Here is a 15,863-nt window from a genome sequence, read left to right as displayed (position 1 = left end):
GACCAGACACAGCTCCGTTGAAATTCTTGCACAAGGAAGTTCATGTTCATCTGCCTTCTAATAAGAACACAAATCCTCCCTTATGTATTTGCTCAAAAACTCTGTAATATAGTATCGAAGTTGCATTCAAATATAAGTAAATCATTTAATTTCTGTTCTTGAATCTACTTATTTAATGGACAAAATAGGACATCATAGATGCATTTTGGTGGTAAGGTCAAAAGTTGGGGTATCTATACTATTTACTTTTAATCTATCTCTACATCCTTAATGTGATGTATAAAGAGAAAACTGATTCACATAATAATTATAACCAACTATGATCTCAAAACCATAAACTTGTTTTTGTATAATGAATCTCCCCACTATCGTGTGAGTGACCCAAAAGTACCCAATTATCATCGCCCTATATACACCAAAAACCCTAAACTTTGTCTAGTGTGACACTAATGCTTTATCAAACTCTTTTTTTTTTGTGTGTTAACAATACTCCAAACTCGCACCAGTCCAATTGTCAATGGCCTTATCCATATCCCTTGTGTAGTGTAAGGTCTGGCTTACACGGTGCTTTGTTAAACAGAGACTTTGGAAGAAAGTTACACCACTCATATGCAAGTTGGATGCTCCAATTTGAGGAGTGTTTAAATATATTTATGGATATTATAGAATTCCCTATTATAGTATGGATACACCTTGATTGTGACTCATTATAAAGTTGAAATATTGAGCTAAAATATGGGTCGCACTTTTTCCGCTTCTAGTTTGGTTAAAACACTCCCTAATAAAGTGTTATAACCATTTCACCTATTGTAGGTCCCACCTTTCAGCATCTTAATTGTTCTCTTGGTATCTCTTTTTTGGTTTTCTTCTTTTGCGGGTCTCATTTTCCTTCGTCTTCGTCCTTTTCTTTTTCTCTCGGCAATTATCTTTCTCTCTTGCGGCTCCCACTTCCGCACTTTTTGTATAAAAATAATTGGAATTAAAAAAAACACGGAAATGAAACTGCGTAAATATACTAGCAATTCATCTTTTTAGATAAGGAAAGTGGAATCCACAAAAGAAGAAAACGTAAAAAAGACACTAAGAGAAAATGATGCTGAAAGGTGAGATCCACAATAGGTAAAATGGTCAAACACTTTGTTTGGGAGTGTTTTAGCCAAATTAGGAGTGGAAAAAGCGATGGTCCTAAAATATATCCTTGAGTATTTTCTCTCTCCATTTCAAGAATATTTATAGGTTTCAATTTAATGAACTCAGAACATCCGATTGTCTCGACTACACGAGTATTTCCTAGTCTGCTTGAAAAATAATGAGGATTTTGCTCCTCCTATGGCTGGTCTTAATACTCGCGCATACCAACCCTTTCAGCATAGGCACGGTTTTGGTCTCGGGCCAGTGTCTCAGCGATCAGAAATCGCTGCTGTTGGAATTCAAGAATAGCCTCGACTTCAATGCTTCTTTGTCCACGAAATTGATCAAATGGAATCAGAGCAATGATTCTTGGGATGGCGTGACCTGCGAAGGTGGCCAAGTCACGGGTCTTGATCTGAGCAAGGAGGGGATCACTAGTGGACTAAGCAATTCGTCGAGTCTTTTCAGATTCAATTATCTTCGGATGCTGAATTTGGCTTTCAACAACTTCCAGTCTTTGGAGATTCCATCTGGGTTGGGTAATCTCACCAATTTGGTCCACCTGAATCTTTCAAATGCCGGGTTTGCGGGACAAGTTCCAATTGGAATGTCACATTTGACCAGGTTGGTTACTCTTGATGTATCCCTGCTTTATTTTCCTGGGCTCACTTCTCTGAAACTCGAGAATCCGAATCTAAAGATGCTTGTTGGGAATCTGAGCGAGCTGAGAGAGTTGTACCTTGACGGAGCGAACGTGTCTGCTACAGGCAATGAATGGTGCAATGCCTTGTCTTCTTCGCTGCCGAAACTTCAAGTGTTGAGCATGATGAATTGTAATTTATCAGGTCCCATCGAGTCTTGCTCTTCCCTCGTGAATCTTCCTTTTCTGTCAGTGATTAAACTGGGCAACAATAATCTGTCTACCACCGTCCCGGAGTTCTTTGCCCGCTTCCACAATTTAACTACACTGCATCTTAGTAATTGTGGCCTGCAGGGACAATTTCCTCAAAAAATCTTCCGGGTACAAACACTTCAGACCCTTGACCTATCATTCAACCAACTTCTTCAGGGTTCTTTGCCAGAATTTCCGGAGAATGGTTCTCTTCAGACACTGGTTCTTAGTTTCACGAATATTTCTGGTGGGCTCCCATATTCAATTGGTACTCTCAGAAATCTGTCAAGAATAGAATTGGTGAATTGCAGCTTTGATGGAAATATCCCAAGCTCTTTCACCAATCTCTCACAACTGTCTTATTTGGACTTGTCATTCAACAATTTTACTGGCTCAATTCCATCACTCAGCAAGTCCAAGAATTTGACACTAATCACTTTGTCCCACAATAGTCTAACTGGTCCGATTGATTCAACCCAATGGGAATCCCTCTTGTCTCTTCTTGTTCTCGACCTGCGATTCAATTTACTGAAAGGAAATCTTCCTTCATCTCTGTTTACACTTCTATCGATTCAGAAGATTCAACTTTCCAACAACCAATTTTCTGGTCAAGTGAAGGGATCTCTTAATGCTACGTCGCATGAACTGGGTATACTTGATTTGAGCACAACAATATAGGAGGAGAACTACCAAAGTCTATATGGGAACTCCGAGGGCTCAAGTACCTCTCACTTTCTTCCAATAATTTCAGTGGCTCATTCGACTTTAATTTGATTCAGCAACTGAGAAATCTTTCGTATTTGGATCTTTCCTACAATCGTTTTTCCATTAATGCCACTGCTTCCCAGGCGTCTTCATTCCCTGACCTAGGAACTTTAAAGTTGGTTTCTTGCCAGTTGAGGACTTTACCTGAGTTCTTGGCTGGGCAACACAGATTGGTATTTCTAGACCTCTCTGACAATCAAATTGAGGGCAAGATACCAAAATGGATATGGAAGCTTCAAGATCTTCTGTATCTCAATCTTTCGTCTAATTTACTAGACGATATTGAAACACTGCCACGTAATCTTACTTCTACTCTGTTTGTTCTTGACCTCCATAAGAACAGGCTCCGTGGACAAACGTTGCCACTGCCGCCATTTGCCGCACACATGGACTTCTCGAGTAACAACTTCACTTTAGTCATTCCACTTGCTATTGGAACGAGTCTTTCTACAGCAATAGTCTTCTCCCTGTCCAATAACAATTTCCAGGGGTTTATCCCAGAATCAATTTGCGAAGCTGGATATCTCGAGGTGCTCGACCTATCTCATAATAATTTGACGGGAAGTATACCAGATTGCTTAGTAATGGAGTCTCTCAAGGTATTAAATCTGCGAAACAATTCCTTGAATGGTAGCATTTTCAATTTCCCAGCAACATGTGGTTTGAAGACTTTGGATCTCAGCAGTAATCAATTACAAGGGAAGTTCCCAAAGTCATTGGCAAATTGCACAAATCTGGAGGTTTAAAACGTAGGAAACAACCAGATTGATGACGTGTTTCCATGTCAATTGAAGAGCATCTCAAGTCTACGTGTCCTTGTTTTACGATCAAACAAGTTCTATGGAGGGGTTGGATGTCCAGAGACTAATGGCACTTGGAAGATGCTTCAAATTGTAGACATCTCTTCCAACAATTTCAGTGGCACTCTGCGTGCTGAGTGGCTCACAAGTTGGGAGGCTATGAAGGCTAATGTAGACTTCAATTATATCCACTATCCAATCCTTCTCAATTCTGGACTCTATTATCAGGACACAATAAGCGTCACCATCAAAGGTCTGCAAATGGAGCTGGTGAAGATCTTGACTGTTTTCACTTCAATCGACGTCTCATGCAACAATTTAGAAGGTCCAATACCTGAGACTCTGGGGGATCTAAAAGCACTTTATGTCCTCAACATATCAAAAAATGCATTCTCAGGGCCGATTCCTTCTTTCCTAGGACACTTGCAACAGCTTGAGTCCTTGGATCTTTCATGGAACCACCTCAATGGCACGATTCCCACACAGCTTACAGACCTTAATTTTCTTTCCTTCCTGAACCTCTCATACAATAAACTTGTGGGATGCATCCCAGCGATCAAACAATTTCTCACCTTTTCCGCAAGTTCGTTCGAAGGCAATGCCGGATTGTGTGGACCACAGCTGGGAACATATTGCTCAAGTTCTATCGGAGGAAACCTTGGATCGTGCAAGATTATGCACGAGAAAACTTGCTCAATTGCCACAAACGGGACGGAAAATGCGGGATGTGTTCCAACTCAAAGCGACATAGATGACGATGGTGAGAATGATGATAGCGAGAAGAAGTGGTTTTACATGGGCATACCGCTTGGATTCGTGGTTGGCTTCTGGGTATTTTGTTGTCCGTTATTGTTTATCAAATCATGGAGGTTTGCTTACTATCGATTCTGGGATAAAGTACTGTTCAGACACTCACGTCCATGAAGATTTCTACTGAGGCTTAGTTATTAAACTTGAAAAACAGTATTTTCCTTTGTTTTTCTCTTCATAATTTTTCATCACTTTTAAAAGGACGTTCTGTGTATTGATCCACATCTAGAGTATTTACACTTTTGTTGCTTGTGCAATTTGATCCTTCAATTTTTTTTCTTTTTTCTTTTTGGAATCAACTCCTCTAACTCTACCCAATTCTCAATCAAGTCCTTATTAAAAAACTCTTAGTATGTTAGATTAGGGGTGATTGGTTACTGGTCCGGTCTGGTTCTAAAGTAGAACTGGGAATCGGACTGGGAGGATCGGTTCCCAAAATTAGGAATTGGGGACCGGACTGGTTGGTCCTAAAATCGGGAACCGTACCCGACTGGTGGTCCGGTTCCGGTTCAATGGAACCGGTCACTCTTATTTTTCCCACTACTTGATGCTATCTTTTCATGTTGAATTAATTGATATGTATGCAATGATCCTCAAATTGAAAAGACGAATAAAAAACATGCTTCACTTAGGGTTTAATTCACATTTTACTAATTTTTTTGAAGAAATAAAAAAAGGAATGTGTAGTCGGTCTGATTCCCTTTGGAATCGGGAACCGGACCGCCCGGACACTACTTCCACTTTTAGGAACCGGGAACCGAACCGACACTCCCGGGAATTGAACAAAACCTGCCGGTCTGGTCCGGGCGGTTCCCGGTTTGGGCGGTCCGTTTTGCACACCCCTATGTTAGATGTGGTATGCTAAGATGATATTTTTCTTGTTATAAACAAAAGTAAAAGTCAATAATGTTAAAATCAAAGGAAATTAATTATGTTCTATAAAATAAGGAAAGTAAAATGTAAAAGACGGGTGGGATCGCAAGAGACACGAGAAGGGGTGGAGGACTTGGTAGCGGTAGCCGTCACCAGCGACGATTTGAAATTGTGAAAAACTTGTCGTCACAAGGTTGATTGAGCTACCGGCTTTTATTGGAGCCTACCCACCAACTTCTTTTTTTTCATTATTTCATATTGTTTTGATAACTTATGATTATTGATTTGGGAGCTCAGCAATGGGTTAAATTTATCAATTCTTATAAGAAATTATCTTTTCTTTTTAAAATTACGAACTATTCCAACAATTACCATTATTTATTGGTGGACCTTTGATTACAAACTTTTATATGTAATTATTAACTTTATCTAAATTCAGTTATCAACCTTTATTTGATTATTTATTAATTAGCAGTTATTCCAATAATCTACCAAAATATGAAGCTATTGACTCTTATATAAAATTATTTACTTTTACGTGATAAGTTTATCACACTAGTATCTGACTTGTTGAAAGGGTTGGTAAATTGAACAAAATAAAGTAAATGTTGGTGAGCAACTGAAATTAAGGTTGGTAGTCTCATGTAAAAGTTATTAACTTTAACACAGGGGTAACTTAAGAAATTAAATATTGGTAATTTTTTTTTGCAATAGTCGATAATTTGAAACAATCAAATAATGATGGTACTTCTCCTAAAATAGTTGTAATGTGACAGACAAGCAAGTCGCCCGTCAACATTTGCTACCAATGGGGTTTTACAGTTGTCAACCATTTCATGAATTCAACAACACAGAACAGTGTTCCGTACTTTGTTTCACGGAACACTAGAATCGTCCAAAAATTTATCCTCTTTGTAACTAGAAGGATACTAAACAGGAAAAAATTTCAAAGTAGCTATCGCAAACAATGTCCTACAGGGCAGGACAGAAGGAAAATGCCATCAGAACCTTGTACTCTTACTTGAAATTCAAAAGCATTCATTTACTTCTCTTTTGTTCAAAATGGTCCTCACACTTATGCATAAGGGTCTCCGTCCAACTTTGAGCCGTTCTAGTGATGAATTTTTTCTCATGTGGATTTTTGTTTTGGTCATATTCTCAGGTGGATTAAGCGTTGTTAAAAAATGTTGATTTGCTTGTTATTTTACTGATAACTTACATATAATTATGCGCCCACTTGTAAAATCTAAAAATACATGGTACCATTGGAGTTGCCGATCGTAAAATTGTTAATCCATTAGTAATTTATATATAGTTGACTGAACTAACAAATTATCGGTCATGTTTTACTTATGAAAAATGTTTTGAATATACTACCAAAGTTATTATGTATTCACCGTTGACGGAACAAATTCCGTTTTTGTCGTAAACGGAATTTCTCAGCGGATCATCGAGCACCATTGAAACGACAATTTTGCATTCTCTAGTCAAGTCAACTGAAAGCTATTGCACGTACTTTGGTTGTTACGCATGATTCGAGTAGTTTAATGTGTTTCCTCTCCGTAATTGTCAATGGTTAACGGAGAAGGTGATTAAATTAAGAATTTTAAGACCTGTTCTGTCCATCTACTGCAGGAAAGTCCTTCAATCAAGAACATTTGTCAAGTTTGGATAATATAAAAATTCTTCAAGCGTTTAACCGCCAAACCGGACCAAAGGTGGTGCATGCAGCTTTTGGGTTTGACTACTTCATCAATGGTTTGATTAGTGATGACTGCTGCTTTCCCGTCATCTATCATGTTGTCCATGAAATATACAGTCTGCTAATTCGATTGGCTGTGTTAAGATCTCGTAAGTTCTCTGGAAATGTTAAATCCTAACAGTAACGTGATGCTCCCCGTCGTACGTTAAATTGTGTCACGGACTAATTCCACGTGGTCGCACATGATCTAACTGCAACAAAGATGTAAGTTTTAAGCAATCTAAATTAAATTAAGGGTAGCAGCGGAAGCGATATCAAGAAATGAAATTGGGCATGTCACAAATTTCATTGCTTTGATAAGATTTCTCTAATTATGTTTACGAAACTGAGTTGTTGAAGTTGGTTAATTCTTGGGATGATGATATCCGTAAGTAGCAAAGAAGGCCTTAATGACGCTAAAAACAAAGAGAATAAAAGTAGTAGCTAGACCAAGGGTTGCCAAAGTACTCGCGCTCGATCCCGGTTCATTTCAGGCGCCATTTGTTCCGGTGATATTTGGCTACTCGCCCAAATTACTCGGTCAAATAGCTCGAGCTAATATCGAACCTAACGTCCTTAGGGAGATCATTGAAGAATCTTGCAACCTCACGAGGTTCACATTAGTGAAGACGAGCTTGGAACAGTAACAGAAGCAGTGCACAGCTGCTTGAAATCCCAACATATTGCTTATATATTTAAAAGGCAGAAATGATGCACCTTAGGAGCTTAGCTCCGAATCATGATACAGGATAATCAGAGAAACTGTTCAACCATTAATCGTAGATTCAATAGGCACAATAAGGACTTGACCTTAGTTTGTAAGGAGTAAAATCTGACATATGGGAAAGAATGCAAAAGTAAAGACCAAGAAACACGGATCACTTAGCTTTACTGTTGATCTCCTCGGACCAATGTCTTCATTTTCCTTAATTTGCGAAGATGGGTCCAAATGTAACATGTAAACGAGTCTGAGAGCTCCATCTTTAATTTCCTTATTTTCCCAATAGTGAACAATAAACAGAAAATCAGGTCCTGATTACAATGAACCTTGTAGATGTAAATTGGAAGCGATATGAATATCTGCTCTCTAGGAGGGAACTTGTGCCGTAGAAAGGGAGGGAATGATGTCCAAGGGAAAGAGATGCTCTTGTTTTTTCTTTCTTTGGCTTTTCTTCATCAACAGTCAAGAACCACCGAAGGCCGCCACTGGCTCAATCAAGTGGTTTGATGAATTTGCATTCATAAGTCAACTCAACTTAAGATAGTCCGCATAGGGACTAAAAAATTAATGATACGATGTGATAGAATTAGACCAAACACAGCTCCATTGAAATCCCATACAAGGAGGTTCATGTTTATCTGGCTTCCAACAAGAACAAAACTCCTCCTTGTATGTGTTCACTCACAAACTCTGTAAAATAGTATCGAAGTTTGCACTCAATGAGAAACTCGCAGTTGTTGTGGCTTCTCTTGTCACTCATATGCACCAATTTCATCAGAATCTATTTGGTATCGGCTTCTAGTCCATGTCTCGGCGATCAAGAATCGTTGCTGGTCGAGTTGAAAAATAGCCTTGTCTTTGACGCATCCGTGTCTTCCAAGCTGGTTACGTGGAATCAGAACGCTCGCCCTTGGAATGGTGTGATGTGCGACGAGGATGGTAAGGTCATTGGTCTAGACTTGAGCTTCGAATCAATCTCTTGCAGTATCAACAGTTCGTCGAGTCTATTTTGACTAAAGCATCTTCAAAAGCTAAACTTGGCTTTCAACAACGTCAAATCCTCTGCAATTCCGTCTGGCTTCGCAAATCTTAGTGGCCTGGTTTATCTGAACTTGTCCAATGCTGGATTCTCTGGGCAAATTCCGATAGAGTTAGCGCGCTTGAGGAAGTTAAGCATTCTTGATCTTTCTCTTCTTTATTTTCCTGGACTTGATACACTAAAGCTCAAGAATCCCAATTTGAAGACCTTGATAGGAAACCTGACGGAGCTAATACAATTACATCTCGATGGTGTAGACCTGTCTTCCGAGGGAAATGAGTGGTGCAATGCATTGTCCTCTTCAGTGCAAAAACTTGAGGTGCTCAGCATGTCTAATTGCTTTCTCTCTGGTCCTGTTGACTCTTCCCTCGTGAATCTTCATCATTTGTCAGTCATTCAACTCAATGGCAACAACCTCTCAACCACAGTTCCCGAGTTATTTGCCAGATTCCCCAATCTAACTGCTCTGCATATGAGTTATTGTGGGTTGTATGGAGAGTTTTCTCGTAAAATCTTTCAGCTGCAGACACTTCAGACGCTTGACCTATCATACAACCAACTTCTTCAAGTTCCTTTGCCCCATTTTCCAGAGGATAGTTCTCTTGAGACTCTGATCCTGAGTTACACGAATATTTCAGGGAGGCTTCCAGATTCAATCGGCAATCTTAGAAAATTGTCGAGCTTAGAATTGTTTAGTTGCAGTTTGAGTGGATCAATCCCAAGCTCCATAGAGAACCTGTCAGAGCTGACTTATTTGGACATGTCTTTAAATAATCTTACTAGTTCAGTTCCTTCATTCAGTATGTCCAAGCATCTGAGACAGATCATGCTATCCCACAATGCTCTATCTGGAGAGATTAAGTCCACCCGATGGGAAGAACTTATGAGCCTTGTAAAACTAGATTTGCGGTACAACTCATTGGACGGAACCATTCCCCCGTCTCTCTTTACGCTTCCTTCAATTAAGGCAATAGAAATTTCCAACAATCAGTTTTCTGGTGAGCTGAGTGGGTCTCTAAATGCCACTTGCTGTCAACTAAACGTGTATGATCTGAGCAGCAACAATTTAGAGGGACCAATACCAGCGTATGTTTTTGAACTTCGAGGGCTTACCCACCTCTCACTTTCTTCTAATAATTTCAGTGGCTCATTGCACATTGATGTGTTTCAGCGGCTCAAGAACCTCACATATCTCGATCTTTCCCACAACCGTTTGTCTATTAATGCTACTGCTTCCACTTCAGCTTTGTTCGGTTTCCCTGCTCTCTCCACTTTAAAGCTGGCTTCCTGTCAGCTGAGTTCAGTACCTGAATTCTTGGAAAATCTAGCCATATTAGCCTATCTAGACCTCTCCGACAATCAAATTCAAGGAGAGATACCAAAATGGATGTGGGAGAGTGCATATATTTCTTATCTCAATCTTTCCTTCAATTTCTTCGAGAAACTAGGAGAACCTTTACCTAATCTCTCTTCTAATCTGACTGTTATTGACCTCCACAGAAACAAGGTCCAGGGGAAAACGTTACCTCTGCCACCATATGGTGTCTACCTGGATTTCTCGAGTAACAATTTCAGTTCAGTTCTTCAAAATGATATAGGTAAACACCTAGGTTCCACAATTTTCTTCTCTCTCGCAAACAATCATTTCCATGGCCCTTTCCCAGAATCAATCTGCCAAGCCCAGGACCTCGCTGTCCTTGACGTTTCCAACAACCATTTGATGGGAACCATCCCTCAGTGCTTAATGTTGGAGAATCTAAAGGTGTTGAACATAAGGAATAACAACCTGACTGGAGGAATTCCGCATACATTCCCAGGTACATGCCTCTTGAGGACTTCGGATGTTAATGGTAATCTCTTGACAGGAAAGCTCCCTATTTCGTTGGCAAAATGCTCCATGTTAGAGGTGCTAGACATTGGAAACAATTGGATTAAGGATGTATTCCCGTGCCCATTGGAGAACATATCTACACTGAGAGTCCTCGTGCTGCATTCCAACAAATTCCACGGGCAAATTGGTTGTCCAGTCACTAATGGCACATGGAAGATGCTTCAAATTGTTGACCTAGCTTTCAACGATTTCAGTGGTATGCTACCTGAAGATTTCCTGAAGTCTTGGGAGGCCATGAAGGTTCAGTCGCACTTTGACCATCTTCAATATCCGTTTCTTTCATTGAGCAATCTCTATTATCAGGACACAGTTAGTGTTACTTTTAAAGGTGTGGAGATAGAACTCATGAAGATCCTAACTGTTTTCACCTTGATCGACTTCTCGAGCAATAGATTCGAGGGTCCAGTACCAGAAGCATTGGGAGATTTCCTAGCACTCTATTTTCTCAACCTGTCACACAATGTGCTTTCAGGGCCTATTCCCCCGTCATTAGGAAAAGTACAGCAGCTCGAGTCCCTAGACTTGTCACAGAACTACCTCAATGGGACAATACCGGTGCACCTTTCAGATCTGAACTTCCTTTCATTCCTGAACCTCTCCTATAATCAACTTGTTGGTATGATCCCAGCAAGCAAACAGTTTCTTACATTTTCAGAAGGTTCGTTTGAAGGTAACAACGGACTATGCGGGTTTCCACTTGACAATTGCTCAATCACCACCGATCCTGAAGAAGCTGATGCTGTTCCAACTCAAAGGTCTGAACGTCGTGAGGACAATGGCTGGATTGGCATGAAGTCGTTTTACATGAGCATGGCACTCGGATTTGTTTTCGGCTTCTGGGTTTTTTGTGGTACGCTAATATTTATCCAGCCATGGAGGCGTGTGTATTATCAGTTTTGGGATGACTTGCTGTTCAGACTTTCGCAATGTTATCATGTTCACTGAACTTTGGTCGTTATGCTTGATTGGAGTCAGTTCACAGTTTTTCCTCTCCATGATTGTTCAGTATAAATTGTCAATGGTCTATGAAGCAGAACTGAGGATGTGCATCTAGTAGAAGATGATTGGACTTAAGAAATTCAAGACCCGGATGTCTATTGCTAGGAAAGTCCCTGAATAAAGAAAATTCTTCAAGTTTGAATAACATAAAATTTCTTCAAATATGTACTGCGCCAAACTGGACCATGGGTGCCATCTTCCCACCTCTAACAAGGTGCATGGAATTCACATGCTTGGCGTGTGCAATTGGAACCCGGGTGACTCGTAGTCTTCATCAATGGTCTGATTAGTGATTGCTGCTGCTTTCAAGTTGACAATCAAGTTGTATAAGAAATATAGCCTGCTAATTACAATCAGAGGCGCATGCATTTAGTAAGTTCTCTAGAATTTTTAAATCGTGCAGTAAATGTAATGCTCTTCGTCGTACTTTAAATTATGTCATGGACTAGTTCCCTGGGGTAGAACACGGTCTAAATATGTTTCTGAAACTGAGTTGATGAGGTTGGTTAGTCGTTGAGACAATAATGCACGTAAATGGGTAAAAAGGCTAGAATGACGGTAAAAACTAAGAAAATGAAAGCAGCCGTAGCCTAGATGGAGGACCAAGGGTTGCCAAAGTATGCATGCACACTTGATCCCCATCCATCTCGTGTGCCATTTGTTCTGGTGGTGTCTGGTCACTTGCCCGAAGAACTCCGACAAGTAGCTCGTGCCACTATGGAACCTGACATCCTTATCGAGATTATTGAAGAATCTTGCTGTTGAAAATATGTCTCGAATTTGAATCCGAAGCGAAAATCTAAATATTCCGAATTGGGTATTTTACAGACATCCGAATATATATTTCCTATTTAGTGTCAGAGTCCAAGTTGGATAAAGATTCCAAGAAAAAAAAAACAGGAAAAAGGAAATATATGAAATTAGCTATCCTAGTATGTGTTGGAGTTCGACCACTGAAAAGTCTTAAATTGGAAATGGACTTTGAATTTGACCTTGATTCGGACATACATGGAGTTTATATAAAAGTTTCCTGTTGAAGTTGGACTTCTTGTCTTGAAGCGCCTTTTCGTGAGTGCTTGTGTGCCGTGGGCATTGTTGAAGAGTGCAGAGCTGGTCTTCGTGTCGTCCATGTCCAGAGAAGAACTGAAGTGCCGAACTGAGTGCTTGACAGTGGGTTCGTAGATTTGTTCATGGAATTACACCAAGAATTCAAGTGTTAGTAGCAATTAAATCTTGTGATAAGATTTATGTATAATTCCTTCGTGAGATTGAAAGATTATTTCGTGAGAAGTTGTGGGGCTAAACACTACGTGCGTTATTGGGTGTAATTGGGGCTTGAGAAACACTTAGAGTATTTGAGTGACTCGAGTGTGGTTGTAATCTCCGTTGTATCGCTTGATCTATAGTGGAATTCCGTGCTGCTCTCCTCGTGGACGTAGGTCACTACGACCGAACCACGTAAATCTGGTGTTCGATTTATTTTCTTGTTCTGTCAAATTTATTGTTCGATCGCTTGGCTTCCGCAACAATTGGTATCAGAGCTAGGCTTGCTTAAGTTGAAGCGAATCGATGGCGACAGAAGAAGGAAAAGTGAGAATCGACAGATTTGATGGGAAAGATTTTGGTTTTTGGAAGATGCAAATTGAGGATAAGCTATATCAGATGAAACTACACTTGCCCTTATTTGGGGAGAAGCCAGAGACGATGAAGCAAGCTGATTGGGAATTGCTAGATAGATGAGCTTTGGGTGTTATTCGGCTAACGTTGGCACGTAACATCGCTTTTAGCATCGTGAATGAGAAGACCACTGCGGGTTTGATGAAAGCCATGTCGGATATGTACGAGAAGCCCTCTGCGATCAACAAAGTCTACTTGATGCGACGTCTGTTTAATTTGAAGATGAGCGAAAGTGCGTCAGTTGCTAATCATATTAATGAATTTAATGTGATCGTAAGTCAATTAAGTTCAATTGATATTGACTTTGAAGATGAGGTACGTGCTTTGATTCTATTATCCTCATTGCCTAATACTTGGAATACTACTGTTACTGCTGTTAGTAATTCCTCTGGATCGACAAGTTTGACGTTTGATGGTGTTCGAGATTTAATTCTGAGTGAGGACATCCGTAGAAGAGAATCTGGCGAACATGTATCTGCTACTTTAGTAGGTGAAAATAAAGGAAGAACTGGCACACGTGTTAGTAAAAGGAGTATGAACTCGAATAGACGAAGTCAGTCTAGGACTAGTGGTATTGTTTGTTGGAGCTGTGGCAAGAGGGGGCATATTAGAAGGGATTGCCTTAAGCTGAAAAACGACAAGGGTAAGGGAATTAGAGTTGATCCTGCGGATGATGTTACAGCTATAGCTGATGGTGATTCGGATAATGCTGATTATATCTTGTCTGTCACTGATGATTTGTCGTTTGGCGGATGGATTATGGATTCTGGTTGTTCTTTTCACGCTACACCAAATAGGAACTGGTTTACTACTTATCAGTGCACGGATAGTAGTAAAGTGCAGTTGGGGAACAATTCTGAATGCGATGTTATAGGTGTTGGTGATGTTAGAATCAGAATGCATGATGGTATCGTGTGGACATTGACTGGAGTGAGGCATGTTCCAGAGTTGAAGAAAAATATGATTTCCTTGAGTGCTCTGGATTTTGCTTGGTGTCAGTATTCTTCATAATGTGAACTTTTGAAAGTTGTTCGAGGTGCCTTGGTGATAATGAAAGGAATCAAGCATAGTGGCCTGTATGAGCTTCAAGGTGAAACAGTGACGGAATTCGCTGCGGAGATGTCGGATGCATCTGTTCGAGAGTCTGAATTATAGCATATGCGTTTGGGGCATATTAGCGAGAGAAGCCTGAAGGTTCTAAGTAAAAGAAATTTGCTATGTGGTTATGTGATTGACGAATTGAATGTATGCAAGTGCTGTGATTTAGATCAACAGTGGAAAGTGCTGTTCAGTGCGATTGTCAGAGAAACCACGGATATTGCAGAATTGATTCACTTGAATGTTCATAGGTTGTTGTGGTTTCCTTCGAGGAAGAGTGCCAGATTTATGCTAACAGTTGTTGATGACTACTCGAGGAAGACTTGGGTGTTTGTGCTTAGGCACAAGTTTGATGCTGTTGATAGGATCAGGCAGTTGAAAGTTTTGATAAAAAAGGAGACTGGTAAGAAGATCAAGCATGTGCGGACTGACAGTAGCATGGAGTTTTGCTCGGAGCTGTTAAATGAATTCTGCATGAAGGAAGGCATAGTGAAACACTGCACTAGTGCCATTGAACCACAGCAGGTTGTAGAGTTGATGAGCAAAACATTACTAGAGACGGCCCATAAAATGCTCTCTAGTGCTGGTATGGCTAGAAGGTTTCTACCGGATGCGCTTAGTACTGCGAGCTACCTGAAGAATAGATCCCCATCGACTGCGATTGGATGTCGGACTCCCGAAAAAGTGTGGTCAGGTAACGTTGCTGATTATTCTGTTCTTAGAATATTTGGTTGTCTATGTTATATTTGAGTTAGTGATGGTAAGCTCGAAGGAAGGACAAGAAAGTGCATGTTCCTAGGTTATGCACAAGGTGAGCGGGGCTATAAGTTGTGGTGCCCGGAATTAAATTCACTTGTTATCAGCAGAGAAGTTACATTTGACGAGTCTCCAGTACTTCTGGCTAGGAGTGTTAATAGCATTGTTTATACGGATCTGGACGGTGTTCAGCTTGAGGTGAAGTTGCAACCAAAAACTCCTGAGGTAGCGGGTACTAGTGAAGTAATCGACACAGATGGTGCTTGTAACGAGGTGGAGCCTATTGAGCCAACGGTTGCTGTAACTGCTGATATTGACAAGGTGCGTATTCAATCTCCGAACAGATATGGATACAATGGTTTTGCTTTATCTGCGATTGAGGAGATTGTGTCGGAAAATCCTTGTGGAGCGGTTAAAGGTGCATGTCGAGTTGGTATTCTGATGAGGTCCACGGCTATGGTGAAGTCCAAGCGAAGCTTGGACTTGAAAGATGTTTGTGGCAGTTGAGTCCATTGGGGCTGTGGGAGAGTAGTAACGAAATTCGAATTCTATCAAAGCGATTGTGACTTGACTCAAACGTCGAGCCAAGGTGGAGATTATTGAAAATATGTCTCGAGTTTGAGCCCGAAGCGAAAATCTAAATATTTCGAATTGGGTATTTTACAGACGT

The 15,863-nt window shown here is 40.4% G+C and overlaps 2 protein-coding genes across 3 annotated transcripts; both read left to right on the top strand.

The window, feature by feature from the left end:
• The first annotated feature begins 1,309 nt into the window (after window positions 1-1,309).
• Window positions 1,310-4,512, top strand: LOC115661690 (receptor-like protein 35). The gene is made up of 3 exons (XM_056316698.1): window positions 1,310-2,323; window positions 2,803-3,387; window positions 3,535-4,512. Exons 1-3 carry the CDS (start codon window positions 1,310-1,312, stop codon window positions 4,510-4,512), a joined length of 2,577 nt encoding a protein of 858 aa, XP_056172673.1.
• Window positions 4,513-8,369: 3,857 nt separating this feature from the next.
• LOC115661692 (receptor-like protein 50) lies at window positions 8,370-11,468 on the top strand. 2 transcript variants are annotated; one of them, XR_008817637.1, is made up of 3 exons: window positions 8,370-10,903; window positions 11,136-11,218; window positions 11,334-11,468. XR_008817637.1 is itself a non-coding variant. In XM_056316496.1 (2 exons), exons 1-2 carry the CDS (start codon window positions 9,101-9,103, stop codon window positions 11,154-11,156), a joined length of 1,824 nt encoding a protein of 607 aa, XP_056172471.1. In that variant the 5' UTR covers window positions 8,370-9,100; the 3' UTR covers window positions 11,157-11,296. The 2 variants fall into 2 exon arrangements, 1 of the variants encoding a protein (XP_056172471.1); XM_056316496.1 differs by lacking the exon at window positions 11,334-11,468 and having other exon boundaries at window positions 11,136-11,296.
• The last annotated feature ends 4,395 nt before the right edge of the window (window positions 11,469-15,863 follow it).

The sequence above is a fragment of the Syzygium oleosum genome, unplaced genomic scaffold (genome assembly GCF_021117445.2).
Source record: "Syzygium oleosum isolate NSW1041296 unplaced genomic scaffold, Sole_v2.1 Sole_v2.12, whole genome shotgun sequence".
NCBI classification, from domain to species: Eukaryota; Viridiplantae; Streptophyta; class Magnoliopsida; order Myrtales; family Myrtaceae; genus Syzygium; species Syzygium oleosum.
Note: the sequence above shows the minus strand (reverse complement) of the source record. Positions and strands in the feature narration are given on the sequence as shown.

Coding starts and splice junctions, on each gene's coding strand:
- LOC115661692 (XM_056316496.1), top strand. CDS start 9,101: ATGTCTAATTGCTTTCTCTCTGGTCCTGTTGACTCTTCCCTCGTGAAT. Junction 10,904..11,135: donor AGTCTTGGGAGGCCATGAAG/GTTCAGTCGCAC, acceptor ATGTGCTTTCAG/GGCCTATTCCCCCGTCATTA.
- LOC115661690 (XM_056316698.1), top strand. CDS start 1,310: ATGAGGATTTTGCTCCTCCTATGGCTGGTCTTAATACTCGCGCATACC. Junction 2,324..2,802: donor ATCTGTCAAGAATAGAATTG/GTGAATTGCAGC, acceptor AATTTGATTCAG/CAACTGAGAAATCTTTCGTA. Junction 3,388..3,534: donor TAGTAATGGAGTCTCTCAAG/GTATTAAATCTG, acceptor CTGGAGGTTTAA/AACGTAGGAAACAACCAGAT.